General features: G+C 35.9%; 1 protein-coding gene across 1 annotated transcript in view; it reads left to right on the top strand.

Annotated features, from left to right (window-relative positions):
* The window catches only part of STK3 (serine/threonine kinase 3), a 128,907-nt gene that overhangs the window by 79,878 nt on the left and 24,221 nt on the right, over positions 1 to 24,808 (top strand). The window contains exon 10 of the mRNA XM_041470835.1: positions 1,069 to 1,244. Within this exon, the coding sequence (XP_041326769.1) occupies positions 1,069 to 1,244 (176 nt within the window). The remainder of the gene's footprint in view (positions 1 to 1,068; positions 1,245 to 24,808) is intronic.

The following is a 24,808-nucleotide window of genomic DNA, read 5'->3' as shown; positions in this document are numbered from 1 at the left end:
TCTTGGTTATTTATCTCTCATATTTTATTTGTGGAAATATATTTTATATATCTTCTTGTCAAATATGTTACACTTCCAGGAAGTGACATTTCATGTGTCAGTGCTATGCAGAATATGGTCTCTGAGGTGACAGTCATGTTTGTTTATTATGTAATTTAGTAATGAATTTGCTTTGAAATCCCACAAATGAAAACAAATTTCAATCATTTAGGACTGAACATTTTATTTTTTTACCTTTAGTTTTGTGAAAAGGATAAAAGAGCAGGAGTTCATGATGATCTCTCTCTGCTTCATAAAGCTTTTGCAGCTCTTTGATGATGACAAAAAATCCCCCAGGATATGGAGACAGGGTGCTTTGCAACCATCTGTAGAGGGTGATCCTGTAATTTTCTGGGCATATTAATTGGTAATGAATTAAATTAAGCAGCATCTAGACACAATTTGTGTAGCTGTATTTTGCAAGGTTTTTTTTTTGTTTGTTTGTTTGTTTGTTTTTTAATAATTATTAAATCCCACCCATCTGTAGAGGGTGATCCTGTAATTTTCTGGGCATATTAATTGGTAATGAATTAAATTAAGCAGCATCTAGACACAATTTGTGTAGCTGTATTTTGCAAGTTTTTTTTTTTGTTTTTTTTTTTTTAATAATTATTAAATCCCATCTTTACTGAAACTCTCTTCCTTTCCTACAAGTGCCTGTGGACCAGGCCTTGAAGTTAGGGGCATTCAGCACCCAAAGGGATGCTTAGCACCTCATGTTATTCAGTCTCTATAACAACAAATGAATACTGCATGAAGTAACTTCTCAGATTATTTGTGTGTGCAACACTGAAATGTCTTGAACATTTCTCCACATTGTATCTTGCTAGAAAAATATCATACTTTGACTATGAGCTTTTATGCCAGAGATCCTCAGGGGACAAACAGAGGCTTGCATCACATACAGATGACTGTATTAGTTTCTGCAAACCCCAGGAAAATTAATTAGTGAAGTTTAGTTTATAGTACATTAATTCTTTAATCTTTGAAGAGTTTTTTACCTTTTTTGTCTATTTTCTTTCAACTAAGGAAATGCTACTTCACCACAAGTTCAAAGACCTTCTTTCATGGACTATTTTGATAAACAAGATTCCAAGAATAAAAGCCCTGAAAACTGTAATCAGAACATGCATGAACCTTACCACATATCCAAAAACATTTTCCCTGATAACTGGAAAGTCCCTCAAGATGGAGACTTTGATTTCGTAAGTACTTCTTTATTGTTTCATCTCTTGCATGCAGTTTATTTTATATGTGCCAAAAATAGTTAATCCCTTTCTATAACTATATTAATGCAAATAAAATAAGTAAACTTTCAAGAATACTGTCCAGATATCTAATTTTTGTGCCTCATCCTGGTTGTTGAAGTAAGTACACCTGATTAACACAGGACTTTTTTAATGAGGAGTGGTGTGTGACATTAGAATACCTTGTAATTACTTTTTAAAAAAATGTTTTTGGTTCCTTAAAATTTCATGTGCTATAACAACTTTAAAATTTGACCCAATACTGTTAAGAAAAAATAGAATTGCTATAGACACGGAATATTGTTGTCATGTTTTCTGGCTATCTCAGTAAAATGATAAGCATTTTAAAGTGGATTGGAGCCATTTAATCAATCCGCTTGGAGATGTTTAAGACCACCTACTGTTTTGCACAAGTCATCTTCTTGGTACTATTCCAATAGCATACATCTCTTTACATAGCATTATTCTACCTAATAGAAGTTCATCTATTTTAGGTTGGAGTTTTTACCCTTCAAAATATTTGTAGTTTATTTTATTTTGCCTGTGTTGCAAATTATAACAGGATCAAAAAGAAAATGTTCCTAAGTTATAGCTTGCACTTAAAATGAAATATATAATTAGTGATTAGAGACTTGTAAGTAATTATACCTGGTTTTCACCTTGGCTTATTTTTTAACATGTTTCAGTGTAGTATTTGTTTATCTGTTGTGGATGAAATGTTCTTAACTACAGTGCAGTAGCTAAATATGATCATATGGTGCCTTTTTGAAGCACACTTGAGATTTCAAGAGAAATGTTGTGTTTAATTTTAGGTAACAGCTGTAGGTGGGGAATTTTCTTTCCAGTTTTCACTTACTGCATTTCTACTTAAAGCTGACTCTTAAATTTAAACTACTGATGTAAAGCCAGTTAAATAGCATAGTACAAGCTGTTGCTGCTAGAGAGTTTTGATTTAGTTAGATTTTAGTTTGGATTGAGTTTTTTTAGGTTTGTTTTCATTTTTTTTCCTATCAAATACAGCTATCATCATCCTGATGATTGACTAACAAAATCGTTGCACTGTTCATTGGAAGATAACTGGCCATTGTTTCAGTGGGGTTATTATAGTGGCAATAAAACTGCCTTTAGAACAATTTTAAATTCATCCTATCTTTTCCATTACTTGTGGAGAAACGCAGGCAAAAATTGTTGTTTTTGTAAATGCTAAGATGATAAATCTGTAAGTACTTACTCATTAATAATTCACACGTGGATAATCATGTGGAATTTGTTGACATTGCTTGTACAATGAAGTTGCCTTCTTGAAACAGGAATTTGTCCTAGAACAAAACCCAAGCAGATCTGATCTTCAGAAACTGAACTGTTCAGTTTTCTACGCATACCTTCCAAGTAGTGTTAGACTGGCAAGTACAGACTTCAGAATCCTAGAATGGTTCCTTCTAAAGGAAGGGACCTTTAGAGGTCATCTAGTCCAGCTTTCCTGCCGTGGACACAGTCATCTTTCACTAGCTATTTAAAGCTGTAACCTTGAAAACGTCCAATAATGCAGCATCCACAACTTGCCTGGGCAATGTGTTCCTGAGTCTGTTGGAATTTATGTGATGTGCAGTTTGTCCTTGGCCTCCTGAAAAGGCACTGTTGTGAGGCTCGTTGCTACAAAATTATTCTGATTGAAAACCAAATAGGATTTTTTTCAAAAGTGAGTAACTATTTGTATGAACTCTATGTGTGTGATGGTATTTTGTTTTAAACATGAAGAAGAGATAGACCATCCCAAGAAAAATTTTAAGATGCTTCAGTAGTGGATATACTGCTTCAGAGTAGTCCACTCAAAAATACATTTCTCTGAAGCATCTGATACCAGCTGATGTTGCACAGGATATGGGTTTTAACTGCCTGCTGATTTGAACCAGTGGCAATTATTATTTACTTATATGTTCTAGAACCACTTCTATTTATGTTTTAGACAGTGAGTGGCAGTATTGGCAAGTGGCCTGCAAGAGACTTTCTCAAAGGATAAATCAGTGGGCAGCATGCATAATATATTGTCTGTTCTTTGTGAGATCAACATGAATGTTTCCAGTTGATGACATGAAGTCTTTAAATGATTCATGAAAGGGATAAATGGTGGAACTTTTTGAACTAAATAATTTCATGCTGTTTTGTTTGGAATTAGCCTTAATGGGATCTAAAAAGGTATCCAAATTGTAAATGATGACAATCATAATTTTGTTTAAAGAAGGGATTGCTACACTAGAACTGAAATACAAATGATCAAAATACAACTTAATGCTAGCATATTCTAATAGTACTCCAGCTTCCTGTGTAGAAGAGGAAAGATGCTCTGTAAGCCAGAAGTCACCAAACTCATTTGCTGAATGATACCATTATTTCTTACCCTTAAGCCAAACACACCATGGCAGCTCTGGGAGCCAGTGAGCACTTCACTTGTGAGCCAGGGTGAATGACAGGGTCATGCTAAGAAGAAATATTTAAATGTATTGGATGGAAAACACTACAAATTTATTAATGTATATGTCTGTTAAAGCATGAAGGAGGAAAAAGAAATGCCATTGAGATGGGAAAGAGAGGGAAAAGAAAGTGAAAACAAACTTGATAAATCCCTGCAACTAATTAGTTTGCTTGTCTCTGTATATTTTAAGGTGAAACATGCAGAACTGGGAACTAATTCCTGTGGCCAAATAGTATATTTGCCTTAGGTCATAGTGATATTTTATCCTATTCTTAGTCTATCGTACTGTCTGATAAAACATAGTTATTTTATTTGTTGAAGTGTACAAATACATGTAATGTGCATAGAGCAGTTAGTCTTACATACTTGCTGATGTTTTTAGATAAAGTAAATAAATGATATAGGAAACTGGTCTCATAATGTGGATAAACAAATATATAAAATAAGGCAAATGAACATGGTGCTAGGGCTGGTTTGAAAGTCTTGGTGTGAGCGTAGTTTTCTGCCCTGATGTAAATGTTTTAAAAACTACTTGCCAACACAAATATAACTAGAAGACTTTTCCAAGAAAATAACATGCTTTGGTAATGCAATCTGAGATTTAAAAAAAGTAAATTTTAGCAGCATTAGTTGTTCTGTAAGTATGTATTTATGGTTTGGTTTTTTTCTCTGCTGAAGTACATCTGTTTTGAAATTTAAAAGCTCATCTTAATTCTTTTTCACTGATGCCATGTGGGAATTTAAGATCTATCTCTGACTTTTGGTCCTGCGGGCTTTCATTTCTGTGATCTGTCTGTGCTGGTTATTGATGTCCTATTCCAGGAATTTATAAGAAAAAATTGTCACTGAAGACCTTCAAGTTTTACATGGCATTGAATCAGGTATATTGCAAATAACTTTAACTAAACGGAATTCTGTTACTGTATACTCACCTTGAATATTATGTTATTCCAAATTTACACTGTTATATTTGCTTCTGGGTTTAAAGTGATGTTTTTCGTGCAGAAAGGCTGTTTGGAATTTTTGTGCTACGTTTCTTCTTGCTTTTTAAAAAGAAACAATAACCTAAGACATTCAAGCTCAAACACTTTTGAATATTTTCTGTTCTGTGAGTAAGAATTTGTATAGAGTTGCTGGTTTTAGTCTTTGTTTTCCATTATTCTACTGTCTGGTTTTGATGTCTCATGATAAATTCTCAAACCTAAAAGTATGGGCCTTTGATATCAGTGAATATTAGGGAAATGTATTTCTGGGCAAGTACTTGTAATGTTTTGTTTTGCTTTTTCCACTTCAGCCTTTGAAGTGCAGCTGTTGAAGCTCTGATTTGATATACAGCTCTTTCAAAAAGTTCAAACTAATGTTTATTCAAACTTCAGCTTTTATATTAAATTGTTAATGTGTATCTCACACTCAGGGATCATTGTGGAATTTTGCTTTCAATGAGTTCTACCAGTCTATAGGCAATTCTCCTACACATTTTAATTATTTTTTAGAGGCATGTGGCAGATGGCATAATTAAAGCAGTACTTTTAATCTTAATTCTGTCAGTTTTATTTGGGGTTAAGTGATGCTTTATGCGTGGCAAACCTTGATGCCAGTAAGTGTAATCAACAAGATAGTACTCATTGTGAGGAATAGTGGCATAATGTCATTGAATAAGTAAAAATGCAGTAAAGCTCTGTAATGTATGGGTGTGTGAGATTCCTAGGCATATTAATGGTGCACGGCATAAGCAGCTTTATCCATAAGGAGGCTTAACTGTTGACTCTTAGTTCTAGCTCAGAAGTCAGCAGTTTGGATCAGAATGAGAGCAAACGATGTATTTGTTTCACTCATCTGACTGGCCAGTCTTTTTAAGAGCAGGGTTTTTTTTTTGTAGATATTTTGTATTCCTATGACCATGTTGCTGTTACGATAGCTTTGTTCTTTCCATGGGGAATGTTTCCTGTGAAATAGGCACATGCTAGAGAGAGCTATGTATTAAATGAGTAGTATAACTGCAGCATGTTGTTAAAGCAGTTTCCTTAAATTTTTTTACTGTCCTTCACAGTTGAAGATTTTATGTGGTATAACATTTATAATAGAAATTAGTTTTCACCAAGAAAAGGTGAACCTTTAATTCTGAGCAAGAAGAGCTCAACATTTTTGTTATGTGGGGGTACCCAGATAAATCTTAGCTTGTGAGATTGATGTGCAGTGTGTACATGTTGTGAAATAACCTGCTGCTTACATTTTTACTTTATCATGACATTTTAGATCTCATTAAGATGTAAAATTACCCTGTGAATCCTTCTGCCCCTTAGTAATGTGTGTTAGAGTGGGACATGATATTAACAAAGGATTTACATGAACCTAATTGATAATAACCTCTGGATTTACATTAGTCAGAATGAGTTGCTAAACTTCATTTGCACAAATTGAATATGTTATTTCATTTTAAATGAGTCATTTACTTTTTGTTATGAGACAATAAAATGTAAAAAGGCAAATCTGTTTATTATAGCAATGCTAGGGTAATGATTTCTGTCTCTAGTAGAATTATTTCCAAACAGGAATGGTGTCCAGATTGTTAAATATTAAACAGTGAACATGTAGATCATGCTTTGCATAATAACTGCAGTATCATGTTTAAGTAGATGCATTTTGGATGACTTAAAGATTCTGGAATAGCAACAAAAAAATAAAAAGCCATCTGTTACTGTAGGCAGAATATTTCCCTGGGTTTCAAAATGAATAAATACATTAGAATATAATAATTTTGGAATAGTAGTACTGCAGATACTGCAACTTCAGTTAACATTTACAAATGTATAATGTAGCAATTGATTCTGTAAAAATTAAATAGCATAAAATGACTGAAGACTATCTAGAATTAAATTAAAACTTCACTAATAAAGCTAAGCTGAGATAACTTCATTGGAAATATGTCTTTGTCCAAAATCTCGGCTGGGTTTATGCTGACTTTATTTAAGCAGTGGATGAGTTTGTTTGGAACAGTTCTCTTTCTAATTAATGGGAATTAACATATTTAATCTATTTTCAGTCATTTCTGATTCTCTTCAAAGATCTGAAAATTGTAAATGAAGTATTAATGTAGATTCTTTTTGCTTTGTTTTTAATTAGTTGTTGATTATAATGAAGCATTTCCAGATGCTGACAGGAAGAATGTTTCTTAACTAAGCAAGTATGAAACTTAGATTTCTCTGTTTACATGGGCCATACACTCATGAGGTAAAGGTATTATTGGTGCTGATAGTTTCCACACAGAATTTCATTCCGCTCAGTTCAGGCATGGCTGAAAGGGGAGAGACTGTAAAATGAATTTAATGAAAATGACATACTTTTTCTAGGTCATTTTGTGCGGACGCCAGTAGTGTGAACCTCAGCAGTGGAGATTTTCTGTACCTTTTCAAGTAGGTGGGTGCTAGAGAAACTTCTTGTGTCTTGGGTGATTATTTACAAAAAATGAGAGGTATGTGTTTGGGTAAGTCAATGGGAGAGGTATTTGTATTAGGAATCCACAGAGGATGGTTTGCACGTTGTGGTTTGTTAGGTTTATCATGCAGCTGTTTAGGAGGGGAGTTTTGCCAGTCTGGCATGTAAACCAGAAATGTAGTATTGGTTGCTGAGATTTTATAGGCAAAGATAGCAGAACAACCTATTACACTTTAAAAAAAACTATAAGTCAAATACTTACTGATTTAACTTAATTCTGTTTGTATATTCTTATCATGAAAAGAGAATTATTATTCATGCAGAGAGGGGAAAATACAATGCCTGAGCAGAGTGTTTCTCCAACTGGTATTGAATACAGCATCCTTTCTCTTTGAATATGTCCCTTCTTCTGTTTGTATGTAAGTAAATAATTGAAAATCAATCCCAGTAAATTTTTAGGCTGTAAATAGGATCAATACTTTCTCTTAAATTGTAGGACTATTATAAGGCTGTTACTCTGACTACTGAGTCAAGTGTAACAAAGTGACAGTGCTACCCTTCAGCAGCTTTGGAAAGTGAATCTTGCTGTCTGACAAAGATTATATAAATTTTTGTATCTTAAAACAGCACAGGAAACACCCTTCCAGAACTAAAGGCTTTTTGCGTTCTTACATGTTAAACAGAACAAAAGGCTTTCATTTATCATTGACATACAGCCCCTGAAGAAAAGGCAAGAGGTCAGGCTTGAATTGCAGTAATTTATTTGAAGTTAGATAGTAGGAAGAATGGATAACTACGTACAACAGCAGATTGCATGGGAGGGTTGCAGAAGTTGCCATTGTTGTAAGTGTTGAAGACCTGGTTATATAAACACATCAGGAACTGTTTTGGTGGAGTTAATCCCACTTGGAGCAGAGGATTGTTCTAGGTGACCTGCTCCTGTAAATGTTTCCGATGGCCTTATTTCCTCTGGCTTTTTAAATTACTGCTAATGCGTGATGTTTGTAATCATAAAAGATGTTGAGAACACTTACATTTTACAAGCTTGAGCTCTCAAAAATAGTGACATACTTAATTTGTTTGTTAGGAGCATCAGTGTTTTGGAGGAGCTAAAGCTTGAGTAATCTTAATCTATTTGGCTAATAGCAGACAAGTGTTATTTCCAAACATGAGTCTTCCTCTGGAAGATTTCAGCCAAGATTCAGTCAGTAAGATTTAACCAGGTTTTCCCTCCCAAAACATTATAGGATCCCTGCCATCTTATTTTATCACATCAAAAAATTTCAATGTGCAGTTGGTTTTTACTTACAAAATAGTTTCTAGTGAGAAAACGTTTCAAAACTTACTTTTCAGCCAACTTTCAAATTCTTTGTATAGAGTTAAGAATGAATCTACTACACACCAAAGAGTTCAAATGCTTCCATTATCTTAATGCCTTCTTTTTTACCTCATCAGCTTGGATGAGGAAAATGAGAAACTGAAGCACAGCTCTAGTATGTATATTTGGTTATACAGCATGTCTGTAATTTGTGCATAGTTTAAGAAGAACAAAGGAAAGACATGAGTGAAGCTGATGAGCTGGGACAGTGCTGCTGGTTTTAAGTAACATCTTGTTACCTTAGTAACCAGTTGTCTGTACTAATATACCTCTTTAGGATCATTGTGTAATAGCTCAGTAATGTGCATAGTTGAGAAGGAGTTTTGAGAAACTTGTAAAAAGGAAGTTGTGGCTGGACAAATTTTAAATGTTCCTTTTTTGTCCATCAAACCAATTCAAGTTCAGGTCTGTTCTGTTTTCCCTTACAGCTAAAAAAACCCCAAACAAACAGAGAGGGTATTTAATCCAAGGAGTTTTTCATGTTCCATGAATCAGTGTTAGTGTCAAGAGAGTGTGCCACACCTTTGTGTGTAATGTCTGATCTCCACACTGAATGCTCACACCAAGGAGTGGTTGTTCCAGCTCAGGGTTTCTGCAGAATTCTTTGAAATCATCTCTGTGTCAGTGTCATGCAAATTTACCACCAGGAAACAAAATCTGCTCTTCTGCTCTTTGCTATGATAATTAATGCTAATGAAAAGGACTAAAAATAAAACCTGCCTCAGGAGAGTGGGTGGCTGGAAGATTGTTTTAAGTTAATTTTTATAGCTTCTTAGTTTCAAGGAGGATTTCCGAATTGTGAGGTTTGGTAAAGAATGGGATGTTTTTATCGGTTTAGGGTTTTTCACTCCGGCCTCCTTTCCCTTTTTTTAGACTCAAATGGGATCTTGTCAGATAAGATTCTAGCAATTTAACAGAAAAAAAATTGGATGAGCTTAGTGACTCTGTGGCTGCCTCTGAATAATCACAACACTTGTATTAGATTTCTGTGCCTTGTGTTTTGATCAGCAGCCAATAAGTACCATGTGTAGACTCTATATTAAGCATAGATGTTAACAATATTTCGTAAACAAAATGCTGGAAATTAAATGGTTGACATTTAGTACTATTGTGCTTTATGAGGAACGAAAAATAATCTGTGTGGTTTTAGTTTGCAAATATCTTGTAGAATTTGAAGAAAGACTTCTGCACTAACACATGGACTTGAAGCAGTGGGCTTAAATACTTGGAGTTGTTATTTTGAATTAACTTGTTCAGATATATTATTGGATTTGACTTAGTGCACATATATCAAGTCCAGGGATTGTCCAAAATACTTTGCCTTACATGTAAATTTTATTTCTTTTCTTATAACTTGCATTACTCAGAGATAAAAGGGAACTTCTGTGAAATCTGGGAGCAAAATTTGTATTTCTGTAGTTTCTGAATAACTCATTATTCTCATTTACTTGTATTTTTTAATGTCTGAAAAGTACGTCTTAAAATTACTCAGATGTCATTCTTTTACATTAGATCTGTGACTAAATATGCATTATAATCCACATTTACTTTTGTTTATTGGGAGTTGTAGCATTGCTGTGAACTAGTAATTTTATTTTTGGTGGAAAAGGTAAGATGTGTGCATTGTAAATTTGTAATCGGACTGTTTGGAGACTTGACTTTTTTTTCATTCACTGATGTTATTTGTGCCTGGACAGACATGTGCCTCATGGGCAGCACCTAAAAGTACATGACAGTACTTTAAAAGGTTAAAAAACCCCTATGTGATATCCTCTGGTGTGTGGAGGGTACACCCACACACGCTACAAATCCAACAAAGCAAAAAAAAAAAATTTGACAAGTTTTTATACGTACTTTATATTTTTATTTTAGTAAAAATTTAAAAATAAAGCTATGCAAGCCCAGTATACAAAGCTATGGATATTGGCAAACTCTTCATAAAGTCTTAATCTCATACTTGCTAAAGTCAGTGGCAAAACTCCTACTGATGTCAATCTTAAGTTTCACTGCTCAGGCTGTTAAAGAAGCTACTTTCAGTTGTGTGCCTAAATGTGAAACTGCAGTTAGATTTTTGGGTTAGAAATTTCACAACTTACTCTTTCTCTCAGCATTCCTTAGTTTTAGGCAAGTTCACCCCATTCCTAAGAAAGAAATACTTGAAGAATTAACACTTTTCTGGCATCTGTTTAATGATCATGGTATTACTTATATTTATGTTTGACATTAGGTGTTGTACAGATATAAGAATAGTAATCAGATAATCTAGTTTGTTGACATAAATGTTCCAGGACAAAATTGTTCAGCAGGACAGCTCTAAAGGTACAGTAGCATGGTTACAGCTATTTCAAGAAGCTGCTTGAAGAAGCTTGGCTGAGCACTCTGACTTAATTTCAATGACAATTTTTAGTGTGCCGTAGTGAGAACTAAAATAAGTTACCTTAAACTATTTTGAAAAATTTAACTTACTTTGCATTGCGGCAGACTAGGGTGATGGGCAAAGTTAGGTCTGCAGCTGAGAAGGAGGAACTTTGTAACCTGTGCAGCCTTGACCACATGATGCTATATGACCATGCTGTAGCGCTTGTAGATGTGAATTAGGTGGAACCTTCTAAAAACATGTTTGAATTTTTTCTTCCCTTGTGGTGTCAGTACAGTCCAGTATATGTGGTTGGTTTTTGTATTTCAATATTATACTTTCAAGTAAGAATGGAGGAAAAAGTGTTCTTCAAAGACACAGACAAAACTTTCAAATTACTCTAAAAATTTATCTAGGTGCAAAAAGTTCTGTTAGTAAAAATTACTTGTCCTGAAATGACAGCCTCTTTTATTTTGTGGCATCCTCTTTGGAGATTGTGCTTTTTGGCATGGGGAATTACTTGAAGTGTGAATGGAAGTGGAGGCTTTCTTTCTAAAGTGCAAACATTTGGATTACTTTGATTGGCATTAATTATAGTCCGATGTTCTAAATGCCACAGACAAGAAGAACGTGTATTCCACAGAGATAGCGAACCACTTAAAGATGCAAACTGTTATGCTGATAATGTTCACAGACATAGAAATATGGTATTTCTGTGGTGCTTGTGATATGTGTGTGTAGAATGAAATGGACTTCTTGTTTTGCTTTTGCAAAGTTGTACATTTCATCATTATTTTTGTCTAAAGAGTTTCCATTAACTATTAGAATACGACTGTGAGTCAAGATGAAGAGACCTGTGTAAGTACACCTACATTCAGGCAGGTTCGCATAACAAAGACATTAAATTAAAAAATGAAACTAAGGCTTCACCTTTTATTTTTTTTCTGTGGCTTAAAATTTGGCAAGATATGACCAACTGTGTGCAGTCCACCTTCAATGCTACTTTAGAAAAACAGAGAAGGAATTGGCAGGAGTGTGCTGGTTGTACTGCAGCGTGGTGTGTACATGCTCAACTGTTTCATTTGTTGTCTCTTGTCATAGTATTTAAAGGCCTAGTTTGCAATGGTTGTTCTTCCTTACATAAAGTTTTGAATGGTCCTTTGGAAGGAATGATGTTATGGCCAAATAATGCACCTTTTGCTGACTCTCAGTGGTTGCTAGGATTTAAATCTAAAATTTTGCAGTGCATTTTTATTTAAAAAAGAAAACTAAAAATCTTGAGTCCCAAACAGTTTTCAGGGTAAAGAATATTTGCAGAGAAAAGAGATGGAAAAGAGCTGATACCTCTGAACGGGATTTCTAAGGGATTTAGGGAGAGCAGTAGGTGGAGGGAGGCCAAACTCCATGTTACTTATGCATCCCTGTGAAACTCAAGAGCCTTGTTTTCTTCTCTCTGTGGGTTGATGGCTCTATAGCAACAGCCCAGTGATTATCTCAGAGGTGGGCTAGTTCAAAACTACAGGGGAAAATAGTGACATTGGAAACAGTGGTTAGTTTGAAACTACCTGACCTGTTTTCCATGTTTTAAAGAGCTGTTGCTATGGCAACAGCAGCTCACCGAGGATGAGCGCTGTGAAGTTTCAGAGGTTCGGCAGTCATGTGTGCGTGGAGCAGCTGGATTGCTTCCAGAATCCAAGTGTGCTCCCTGCACCCACCTTTTTTACAGATTCTTATGCTACCCTAGAATTAGCAGATTTGTTAGAAAATATATTTTCCAAACCCTGCTGAGCAGTTTATTAATTTAGCTTGATTTCAGTTGATTTCTTCCTTTGTACATCTCATCTCATTACTGCTTCTCAAAATAGAACACTTCCAAAGAGCGATAGTACCCTGTGGTCCTCATACTGTCCTGTCATCAAATACAATGGTAATTTTCTTCTGCAGTTACATATCCCATGTTATGGAAGTCAGCAAACATAAGCTGTTAGACCATAGGTTAAGGAGAAATAAATTCCAGAGCTGAGACACATTAATTGAAAAATTACCTGACAGTTCTCATCAGTGAATTGCTATCTGAAATTCCTCTACTGCTGGCTGTTGCTGTTATAACTTGTGGTGGTGAGATGATTTTGCACATGGCCAGTTCAAGACACTATTTTACAGTTTGAAATTGAAAATCAGTGCAGTGAACTTTGCCTGGCATCCAGAGTGTACTGTGCTGCTTGTGAGAACTGTCATTTACAAGATGGACAGCAATATAGTATGATAACAGAAAGATTTGGTTAGTAGAGGTGTAATATAATTTTCAATTTAGGGAATTTTTCATGTTATGAAGTTAGAAAAGTGGTTGTAATGTGACCAATGTCTAAAAAAGAAGTACGTTCTTGCCAGACACAAATTTCAAGAGGAAGCCCTTGTTTTTACTGTCCTCAAATTCACAGGAGTAGTTGGGACCCAGCAAAGCACCTTAGTTAAGAGTAATACTGGAGTCTTTGCCTTACTGAGTGGGAGCTATGACAGAATAGAATACTCTAGCTGCTTTATTTTTTTATTTCCCAAATCTGTTGGCATTATTTTGGACTTGTTCTTGTTGAGCCATGGATTGAAAGTCTTCCTTCACCTCTAACAAGCAGATTATAAGACCAAATATGAAGAAGAATGTTCATCTGTGATCTTTAGTTTATTGGTTATGTAGGAAAAAGTAGTGTTTGTAAAGGGTTCTCAACTAATCTCATTAAATGCAAAAGTGAGTTTAAAAACTGTGTTCAGATGCCGAAATCAAATGGTCAAAAGTTAAGGAGTGATGCATTTATGATCACTTGACCCCTTATGGGGCCATTATTTAACTGAGTTTTAATCCACAGTCATGTAATTAAAGAATGTGTTACAGTGCTATAATTAGGAAAAAAAGCAAAATTAAGGTTGCCTAAGGAATCATAGGATCTTCTTCCCCAATGTCTTTCAAGTATTTGACTTAACATTCTTTCACAATTTTATATATAGAATCACAGAATGTGATTTCATATCAATTTATAAAGGAAAAGGAGGGAGAAAAGCAGTGCTTTTTCCATGTACACACAAAAGCCTTTCATTACACACCATCAGTTAGATCTAAGCACTGAATTGTTAACTACTGATGCCCATATCACCTCTGCTGACTGGCAGAGAGAGGAAATCAAAAGGAGGAATAGACTACTGGGAGCCTGGATGGAGGGAACAGGGAATACAACAAAACAAGGAAGGTCACCTTAGTCTTTCTGCTGATCGTGAGGTAAGATTAATATGAGCAGATGCTTTACTCTGGACAAGACACAAATGGCTTTGACCGCCAGTCGTAGTGGCAGAGAGTCAGTCCAGCCTGGCCTTCGTGTAATAGTGCACGCGTGACGGAGTTGCCCAGTAGATGTGTTACAATGCATGCTGAGATGGGACTAGGGACTGATAAGGTGTGAGAAATGATGTATCAGTTATTTCTGCTTCCATGAAAGTGTAAGTAGCCTTAAAGTGCTTTTTTAAAAGGGAGCTGGGCTGTGTGGTCTTTAAACGTCCCTTCGAACCCAAACCATTGAACGATTCTATGAATATACATTTGTGGCTCAGAGAGCCATTTGCAGCTGAATAAAAAAGCACAGGCAGCAGGTCCAGGAGGTGATTCTTCCCCTCTACTCAGCTCTCATGAGTGCTTACCTGAAGTGCTGCTGCATCCAGCCTTGGAATCCTCAGTGCAAGAAAGATGTGCTTTTGCTGGACTGGGTCCAGAGGATGGACACAGAAATTATCAGAGAGAGGAAAGGCTGAAAGACTTGGGGTTGTTCAATCTGAAGAAGAGAAAGCTATGAGGCGTTCATACTGTGGCCTTTCAATATTTATGGTGGAGTTCTAAAAAAAGATGGAGACTTTTTACCAGGGCCTGTAGTAGAAGACAGGGTGCAATGACTTTAAACTGATTCAGTGAGCTGTAAGTGCATTTTTGAATGGAAAGATTTTTTTCTGTGGTTGCTGACACACTGGAACAGATTGCACAGAGAACTTGTAGATGCTCCATCCATGGAAGTATTCAAATATTGGATGGGGCTTTGAGCAGCCTGATCTAGTGGAAGATGCCCTTTCCTATGGGCAAGAGGGTTGTATTACAGATGGTCTTTAAAGGTCTCTTCTAACACAAATCATTCTATGATTCTATGAGGACTATGAGGAGGAATTGTTACTGACTGACCATAACTGCTCACCCTCTATCCCTTTGTGTTGTTGGGGGAGTAGTGGCTATGAGTAGCAGTCTGTAATGAAGGAGTGAAGTCAAGCCTGGGAAGAAAAAGAGACCAGTGTTGCTTCAGAGGTTTTCTGTTGTTGGTTGGTTCTCACCACACAAATATATTTATATTGGCAATAAATTAAATTTGCCCCATGTCAAGTATGTTTTGCCTGCGATTATAAATGGTAAGCAATCTCCCTGTCTTTATCTTGAGACACGAGCTTTCTCATCCTATTTTCTCCCCCATGCCTCATAAGAAAAGGGAGTGAGCAGTTGGGTGGGCATTTGGCTGTTAGCAAGACGTATCCCACCTCACCAGCTAAGACTCATTAGAGCAATCTTCTGTAGCTAGAACTTCATCTTCTTCTCTAAGAATAAGTTTTCGTGATTTGTATCAGGTCTTCTCTCTCTTTTCCTGATACAGCACTTCTGTCATGCAGTCACAGCTCAGTAACTAAGAAGTGCCATTGCAGATGCTTGCTTTATTGGAAAGAGTGCCAGGTCTGGTTCCCTCTCAGTGATCTAAAGCACAAATACCATCTGTCCTACAGTTAAGATCACTTCAGTTGAGTTTCTACATAACTGCTCACACATGCCAGATACAGAGAATCAGTCTAGCTGCTTTTTTCGTTCTTTTTTTGGAACTGTCCTCAAATTGCCCCATGACACATGTACAGAAGTACTTCTTCCAAATTCCTACTCATTAAAGTTGTCAGCTTTTTCTGGAACTTCTTAGAAGAAGGCTTGTCTGCAGTACAAGGGCTGCAGGGTGGCCTGAATGCGTTTCTTGGCTGTTCACTGGAGTGACTTGCTGTCCTCAGAATTGTGACTGTCAGAGCTGGCTTGGAGTCTTGGTATTTTGCAACAGCTAGATGCTTGGCAGGTAGGTACACTCATGAATGTGTTAGTCTTAGAGCTGGTGATGTTCATGAGGCAGGCACATGCTTTGTTCAGGTATACCCAAAGGGCAGTTGTGGTTGAAGCAATTGGTCCCACCTGGTCCATCTCACCATGTTCTCCAATGAGGTAATTGAGTCTTAGGAAGATGTATGTCAAGAATGCCAAGAACATACCGGGGCAATAATTTCTGTGAACAAAAAAGGAGGCATGAGATCTTTATGCTCTGCAGAAAAGGTGACTATATGTGGAATTGATATATCTGTATAAGACTTGTATTGACTAACCTTCATAGCATTGGGTAGTGGGGACTGGAGAATTTTGAGTAAACAGGCTTCAGAAAGATACTCAAGCCATTTTGTGGGACTTGAGATGCTTAAATGGGCCCATTTTTTCCCTGATAATGAAGAGGAAATATTTTTTATTAGGTGAATAAGTATTTTTCATCATGGTCTGGTTTATCCACAGGGTCCTATCTGGATACCTCTTCAATCCACTAGTCACAGTCATTTTACTCATCTCTTTCCTGCAACTTTATTTACAGATTTACAAAATATTCCAAGCTGGAAAGAACCCATAAGGATCATCGAGTCCAACTCTTAAGTGAATACGGGGATCAAACTTGCAACCTTGTCATTATTAGCACCATGCTCTAACCAACTGAGCTAATTTTGGTGTTGATTATTGGTAATCCTTAGAAAGTTAGAATATTCAAAAGACCTAAGTTATCCCAAGCTTTGTGAAGGCAGTTTTTATTCTACAATCTCTTCTCCACGATAACAGCTAGTTTTGGGTTTTCAGGCTTACTATCATGGGACTTTCATTGCCTGATGCCTTAAGTGTTACTCCATATTGTGGAAAGTCTCCTGATCCTACACTCATCCTCTAAGAACGGCCATATCAAAAATTGCTCAGAAGTTCACTATATGTACACCCACAGCCAAGTGAACCAGTTTCTGTGGGTGGTGGCCGGTTTTGTAGTCATCCTCTATGTTTTAAGGGGGAGGTCTCCTTGTGCTTGGTCAGAATAAGTTTTTGAAAACAAAAAAAAGCAGTTTTTCTTTGGGCACTCTTTAGAAGTACACCTTGTTTCTGGAATGAGTTCATTGTATTCTTCAGCAAAATTTCCCAATAGGAAAATTTAGAATAAGAGTTTTCTGGCTGATCTAATGAACCAGCATTTTATTGAGACTTTAATGTTACCTTTACATCCCCTTATGGATCATCCCTCTAAGCTCATGGCTGTGTGATCACTCCTTCAATTTTTTAATTCTTTGAATTCAAACAGTATTTTCTAGTGATTGCCACATACTTAGGAAAATATATCTTGAGTCATACTGGCTTTCTTTACATTGGAAAAAACTGTGTAAGTTTGAATTTTATGTGATTCCTGCAATGTGTGACTGAAACCAGGAAATCACCCTGCCTGTGTTCTTCCTAAAGTCACACGCATCTGAGATACCAGTTTGTTTTGTTTTTTTTTTAATGTGGACAAGAAAGTTTAGAAAGATTGTTCAGCTTTTCAAAGAGATGGCAAAAATGCCTGTGTGCATGGTGATTTCCCTGCAGGGAGATAGTGTGGTAGCATGCTGGGTCAGGATCTACTGCAAGAGAGCCAAAGGTGTGATTCATGTGTATCCACATGAGCACAATTGTGCTTTGAGATGAGAAATATGTCTATCCCTGACACTTGCAGATTTGTCCCTATAAATTCCATATGTGATTTGGCTTTTTTGTATGCATGGTACCATCACTGAGGGCTTCCATGCATGATGCAGCTCAGCTGGTTCTTAAGTACTGCTTTCCTTAAGGTTTTACATATCTTCACCAGTCAAAACCAGTGGTTTCAGCTTGGATTGGAATGGAACTTCTCAAGAAATTGCATTCATATGTATATTTCTAACTCCACATGAGGTCTCATTAAAAGTTACTGGGGATTCTAGATGTGAGGAACCAGGGACGCACATTTACCAGTTGGTACCTCACATATGCAACCTCTACAACATGACAGCATGCATACACCTGTGAGTATTTCAAAGACCAAAAAACCCCAATCTTTCGAGGGTTGTGCATAGAGTATCACATTTCAGGACATTCTGGTTATTGCCCACTAGCTTATTTTAGGTGGTGCTGTATATTATTATTTATAAAAAAGAAAAAAGGCCCTTTGGGAATTAAACAGGAAGGATACTTTTGTATTCATGCACTAGTGGAATGAAATAAGAGAAATTAAGGGAGAAGAAGATGTAAATTCAGAAGAAACTTCCATTTGAGGAATCCTACATCTAAATGTGTGGTTCTTTGCATAACAACCACTCAGTTAAGTTTTGGGGTTGTTAATTTCACACACTATTGCAAGAAAACGAAAATAATAAAACCACCATGAGGCTGCAAGTCTTCTGGTAACATTGGAAACTGTAATGCTTGTTCTCTTACTGCCAGGTTTATGGTTTTGATTTTCTGTTTGGGCGTTTAGAAGAACTAGGATTTCTGTTCAGTAGTAAGGCATTCTGGGACAAAGATGAAAGGAGAAACTTCAGCAGCAATCAAAATTAGAGGAAAGCTCGGACTGCAGTTATTCTCTGTGGCAATACAATCTAATTGTAACCATATTAGAGAGGCAGAGTTGTGGAGGTAAGTACTTGGTGTAATATATTGAGTTATACATTTACATGTTAGTATGACTATAGAAGACACTTATGTTCTCTTATTTCAGCAGCTATTGGTATTTTTGTTAAAACTAAAATTCTTTGGATTGCCATGCAGTATGAAAAAAAGAAAGACTAGAAAGAAGATGGCTCTTGAAATTGAGTAGAAGGTGGATGGAGTTTTTTTTTTGAGAGGCTGCTTTGTTTCTGTTGGAACTGGTGTCAAATCCCAGTCACCTGATAACTCTGTAAATAGAATACAGAGTTAATACCCGTTCTGCACTTTCCTGTGTAAGACTAATGACAGCATTTGCAACCCTTGTTTTAACTGTTTTTTCTTGCCTTTTGTTTCCTCTTGCTGTTATGCAAACAGATGCACTTTGTCTCTTCATTCCACCTTTTCATTCACTAGAAATGGTAAGCACAACACTCTGTGGTACCACATAATGAATGAATGGTTAGATCAAATAATTTGTATGAAATTAATCCCTGTCAGCTGTGATTTATCATGTTTTTTGGTATGGACTCTGAAGATTTTCTAGCCAATAATTTGTATCTGTCAACTATTTAAGTTTTCTTATATCTGTAAGGTTTATCTCTGGCTTTGCCTCTCTAAGAATACCTAATTACACTCCTTGACTCTCTTATCCCTTTCTTTGTGAGTACCAGGTTTCTACCTCTAATTCAGCAAAGCATTAAGTTGGCTTGCCTATGTTATTTATGTTGTAATGTACAAATTGTGTCTATAATAACACTTCTGTAGTCAAGAGTCTATCTTCAGTTATGTGGAAAAATCTGCAGAGTCTCGAGAGTAGTTTGCACCTGCCACGAAACTGTGAGTAGACAGGGTTACTGGGAAAACACATTGCATTTGAGGAAAACTTGCTCCCGGTGCTAATTTGTGGGCAGGCAAAGTTTTTCCAAAGACATGGATCTAAATATGCTACTGCTTGAGAATCATTGACTTCTGACCTTATCTCTTTGGAGTTTTCCAGAATAATCTAGAAAAGTTGACTCTTTAGGTTGTTGGGGTAGAATTGACCCTGTTATTTTCCTCCTTCAGATTAAAAGCAGAAAGATCCAAAAATATAATAAATAGACAATTTTCTTGCAAAGGATATAAAAGGTGACCTATGTAGACTATCATAATTTTTTGTGGCCTTTCAAAATTTTTATTTCAGATAAACTTGAGTTTCACTTTACCTTTATGTTTTAAATAAGACATAACATAAAGAAAACATTAATCACAAAATCAAACAAGTCTACTGGAAATATCCAATGCAATATCCAAAATGAGAAAATCGCTTTATTCTTTCAGTGGTTTTTGAGCTCCTTGTACTTGGGATGTGTTCACATGGCAATTTGAATTTGAATACATGTGGGAGGTTGTCCTAAAGTAAATTAGCAACTAAATATTTATTCCAGTAGTTTCTTTTCTTACATTTTACTCTATTATTTTTGTTTGGTAAGATAGTTTTTGTCCAAACTATTATTAATCTAAAAAATGAGAGATTAAATTCCTTACTAAATGATCTTTTCTGTATCCCTACTAAAGTAGATGTGCTACCAAGTACTTTTTTCAGATTAGCATAACATATCTGAATTGAAGGTACTTCCATTACTTTCTTTGGGGGGGGCTGTGTCACAGTTTTATAGATCTGACAGCTAAACAATATTTTTTTTATCTTGAGTTTAAAATTTTATGATCTTATGCATGGTTAAAGCTCCTTGAACAATCTTCAACAAGTCCTACTCCTCCAAGGAGGAATAACTTATTCAGGTTATATAGGTTACTAAATCTTCCCTTACATGTCTGCCTTAGGGAGAATATTGCACAACTAGAACAATATATATATATATGAGTGCTTAAATACCCACCCCAGGAATTATTAAAAAGATTTGACATTCATGTCTACTTTGAAGATTCCTGAAACACAACCAAGTGATCAGTAGCAGTAAAGAATATGGTTGGTTCCCCTGTGTATCGGTTCTGTACGTGCATCAGGAACGTTCTCAGGTGGGAATAGCTGGTTCCCTGGGAACAGGACATCTCTCAGCGGAACTAATTTTAAACTGTGACAAGTCATCCCTGGCTCTGGAACCATAGCACAAGAAACCCTTGTAAAAACCCTTATAAATGCCTTGACAGCAGCCAGGGGAGATTAGCTGGGCTGTGTGTCATCTTCTTGAAGGAGCTAGTTTTTCTCCCTACAGTTGAACAGACTCTAGACAGAATCAGAAAAAAGGTTTTTGAGCTGAGTCTTTTTTTTTTTGGACACAAAGACAAAATACTGCCAAATGAAAAACCAACCAAACGAAAGCCCTCTGTTTCATGTGTAAGTTGTTTTTAGATACCATGTAAATAAATTATTGGTCTCACAGAAGGAAGAGGTTAGCCACTGGCAGACAGCAAGGAATTTATCCTCAGGGATGCTGCCAGGATTATTAAAATACTTATGTATTGTAGAAAGCAGAGATGGACCCATTATCTTCAGTCTCAGTGTGTCATTCATGTAATTTGGTGGTTTATAGGAATGCTTTTTTATAGTGGGTAATTTTTTGCCTTAGACTATATTGTGAGATACTATTCCTGTTATTAAGGGCTTTAGAGAAGAGAGTATCTACTACTATACATATCTTGAGATAGGTTAATTAAATTCACTACTATAAGTATGAATGCCAACTTATAGAAACAGTTTGAAACTTTTAAGTTCATCTCTTGGTTCCAGTACAAAGGAAGAAAAGATAATAGGGATGAATTTACACTCATTTTTAGGTTTGTGTTCTTATTCTCACTATAGGTTTGCCTTTCTTGCAATATTTTTGACAACTATATTGTGCTGTCATTTGAACTATAATATAATTAACTATGTGCTTTGAACAATTCAGAGACTAATTAATTTCAAGTTTTTGGATCAGATTTAATTGAACAAAATACTATTTTAATTTGCTCATATTATGCTTGTGAAATGGTGATTTTTGTTTTTATTTTGCTATTTAAGGAAATAACCTTCAGGAGAAACCGTCATGATTTTCATTTTGTAGTGAAACTGTATTTTAACTATTTGTGCCCATTCATTTCAGCGTTTGTGAGAGCATTTTGCCCTGCACGGTCTCAAGGCTTTTTTCCAGATTGCCTTTTTAACTGCTGGTGTTGATTTTATTCCTCTGTGCTAATGTAATATGCCTGTTTGCTCCTGGTTGTTTATGTCACTAACATCGTTTGATGGACAGGATTATTTCCATTTCAAAGTAGCTTCTTAGCCATGCTAGATCTGAAGGGAATGAAATACTGTTTGAATTTATGACACGTTATTTTTGTAGTATGTTAGTGGGTGCCATGTTTGTGTGTTTGGCATATAGCCTATGTTGTGAAAACAGGATTTTCTGGTAGAGCTAAAACAACATAATTGCACTGACAGAGACCTTTTGGTTGAGAGAACACAGTGAGAAGGATTCCGATCTGAGTATTTATTCAAGGACTTCCTTAATTATAGTCTAGTAATGGAAAAAAATTAGTAAGTGCTGTTGTCAGGAGAATGATGACAGAGAAACAGAAAGTGAGTGATTTCACAATGAGTTCATAGCAGAGCGGGGATAAGACACAGGAGTCCTGCCATCAGGTCTCATGTGAAGTATAAATTCTGCTCACTCCCATGTATCTCATCTTCATTTTCTAAGATGTATTACTTTGTGACAAATCTCATTTAGATCATATCCCCTCCTGGGCAGTTTGCAATGTGTCTGTGTCAGGCAGTAGAGTCTTGGTTTGGATGCTATTGCAGTTCAGTGAAATAATTAGTGATACATATAGTTATTTAATCACAGTCTATTACATATATGGTTTATGTTGTAAAATCTTTTCTTACTATTTCATTTCTCTTAATATATTTATTGAATTCTGTCAGTGAGGTATTAAAAGTTTGGGATGCTTTTCTCCTTTAGACAATCATTGTTATTACTAGTTTGCCAGCCAAGTAAATTAAGTGTCAACATTCACGGTTGAATATATTTGCTTATCTATATAGGATGCTTTTATATGAATTAGTTGAAACTATTAATTGGTGAAGAATTATTGTTTTCAAAAAAATATTACCTACTCAGACCTAACGTACATGCAAAACACTAACTTTGTCATCTATGTTCAAAACATTGGCAGTGTCAGCAGTGACAGTAATCTGTTCTCATGCTGAAACATTGCCAAAATCTCTAATAACCAACTTCTTTGCCTTTATGTGCTGGAGTATTCTGTTTTGGAAGTATGGTGTGGTCAGCAGTATAGAACATAGACCAATATTCTGTGAGTACATCTTTGAATGCCAGCTCTTTGTGAAATAGCCAGTAGTTTGAGAGATCTTTGTTGAGCATGCTCAAATTCTAATTCCTGTCCTTCCTTAATATTGTTATTCACATAATTTACCCCAAATGCACTTCACATTTGCTGTTATGACATGCTTAGGGGGGAAGCTCTAGGGCTGTAACAATAATCAATACAAAATTATACATAATGTGGTTATATTACAGAAATTTTAGGCCTTACTGAATTTTGAGTAGGCATTACATTCTGTTGACTTGAAATCCCAGATGCTTTAATAAATATGCTTCTTAGCATTACTTGACCACAAGTAGGATTAAAAAACATTTTCAGATATGTCAAGTCATTATTATATTGAAACATTCTTCTAAAACCAATCTGTCACTGAAACTCTTCAACACAACTGAAAAGGGAATTAAAGTAAATATTCAGTTTCAGGCAGATTAGTAACCACATTGCAGCAGTAGAATCCCCATTGTATTTAACGAAGTTTCTGGTATTAGAACCCTTTGCCTCTTTTGCAGCATGTTGTCATGGCTATCGCATTGTCAAAACCTCTTTGTTCATAGTTGCAATACAGATACAAAATCACTAAAAATAGTTCAGCTTCAGCTTCAACAAGATGCTGCTTGAGAAATCTAGACCTGGTGTAGTCTAACACATTAAACATATCAGTAGTGCAGACTTGGTGTTTACCTGTAGAACTGTTTATAGCACTATTGAAATCTAAGAGGGATTTGCATTAATAATGAGGAAAGCCATAAAGGGTGTGTACAGATGTTTCCTAATGCAATAAGTCTGTTGCTCTAAAGGTATATGATCACATTTGGAAAATTGCTATTGCATGTCTTGGCAGTTCGTTAAAAACTGAAAACTTAAAGTTAACCATTATTTTGATAGACTAAGTTCAAGGTCACCCTTTGTTTAAATGATGTTTTGTTTTCTGTAATTAGACCATGCCAGGTGTATTAAGTATGTAATTAAAACCAGAAGGTTTGGCTAATTCAGAGTAAATGAGAACGAAATACAAGGTCATTATTCGTCTCTAGTGAGACTCCAGAAGAACAGCGCACATGGAACTGTTTAGAAAACATTTTGCATGGTCAAAAATTCCTTTAGGTTGCTATCCATGGCTTTTAAATTAAACTGCTCACATATTTTTACTAAAGTACCTGTAGCATAGAAATGTATTCCCTTGCCTAGTGTTGAATTTGAATGGAAGTAAAATATATATGATGTATAATTTTGTGGCATAGATTTAAAAAAAGAAAGAAGGGATAGTAGGAGAGCTTATGATGCAGTCTCTTATTAGGGTGAACTTCTACTGACAGGCGTGGTACTGAGCAGCTTGTTCAAAGCAGCACAAATAATACCTCAAAGGGGATGACTACTTTTGTATTAGTGAGTTGAATTTCTTCTGTAAATACTTAGTGTAGTGCAACAGTGGCAAATTTCCTCCACTGTACACAGTAAATGGAAGCAAAGTTCATGATGATATTCGTTGCTTCTGGAGTTGTGACCTCCCCTGAGGACCCTGTGTGTGGGCTCCTCATTATGGGGCTGGAGTGGATTTGACCTATGGATCTGACCAGTCCAGGGCAGAGTCCCTGGAATTTGGTTTAACCAGGGAGACTTCTGTTGTCTTCCATCTCCCAAGGTTAGTGTTCTTTTTTTTTTGTTTCGTACCATGTATATTTTTGGGAAGAGTTGAAAAGAAATAGAGTCAAGTGTGTTGCTTCAGTTTCCTATATGCAAATTAAATCCCTTA

This window comes from Pyrgilauda ruficollis, unplaced genomic scaffold (assembly GCF_017590135.1).
Source record: "Pyrgilauda ruficollis isolate IOZ18807 unplaced genomic scaffold, ASM1759013v1 scaffold25, whole genome shotgun sequence".
Taxonomy (NCBI): Eukaryota; Metazoa; Chordata; class Aves; order Passeriformes; family Passeridae; genus Pyrgilauda; species Pyrgilauda ruficollis.
The sequence above is the reverse complement of the archived record's forward strand: the minus strand, read 5'-3'. Positions and strand labels throughout refer to the sequence as shown.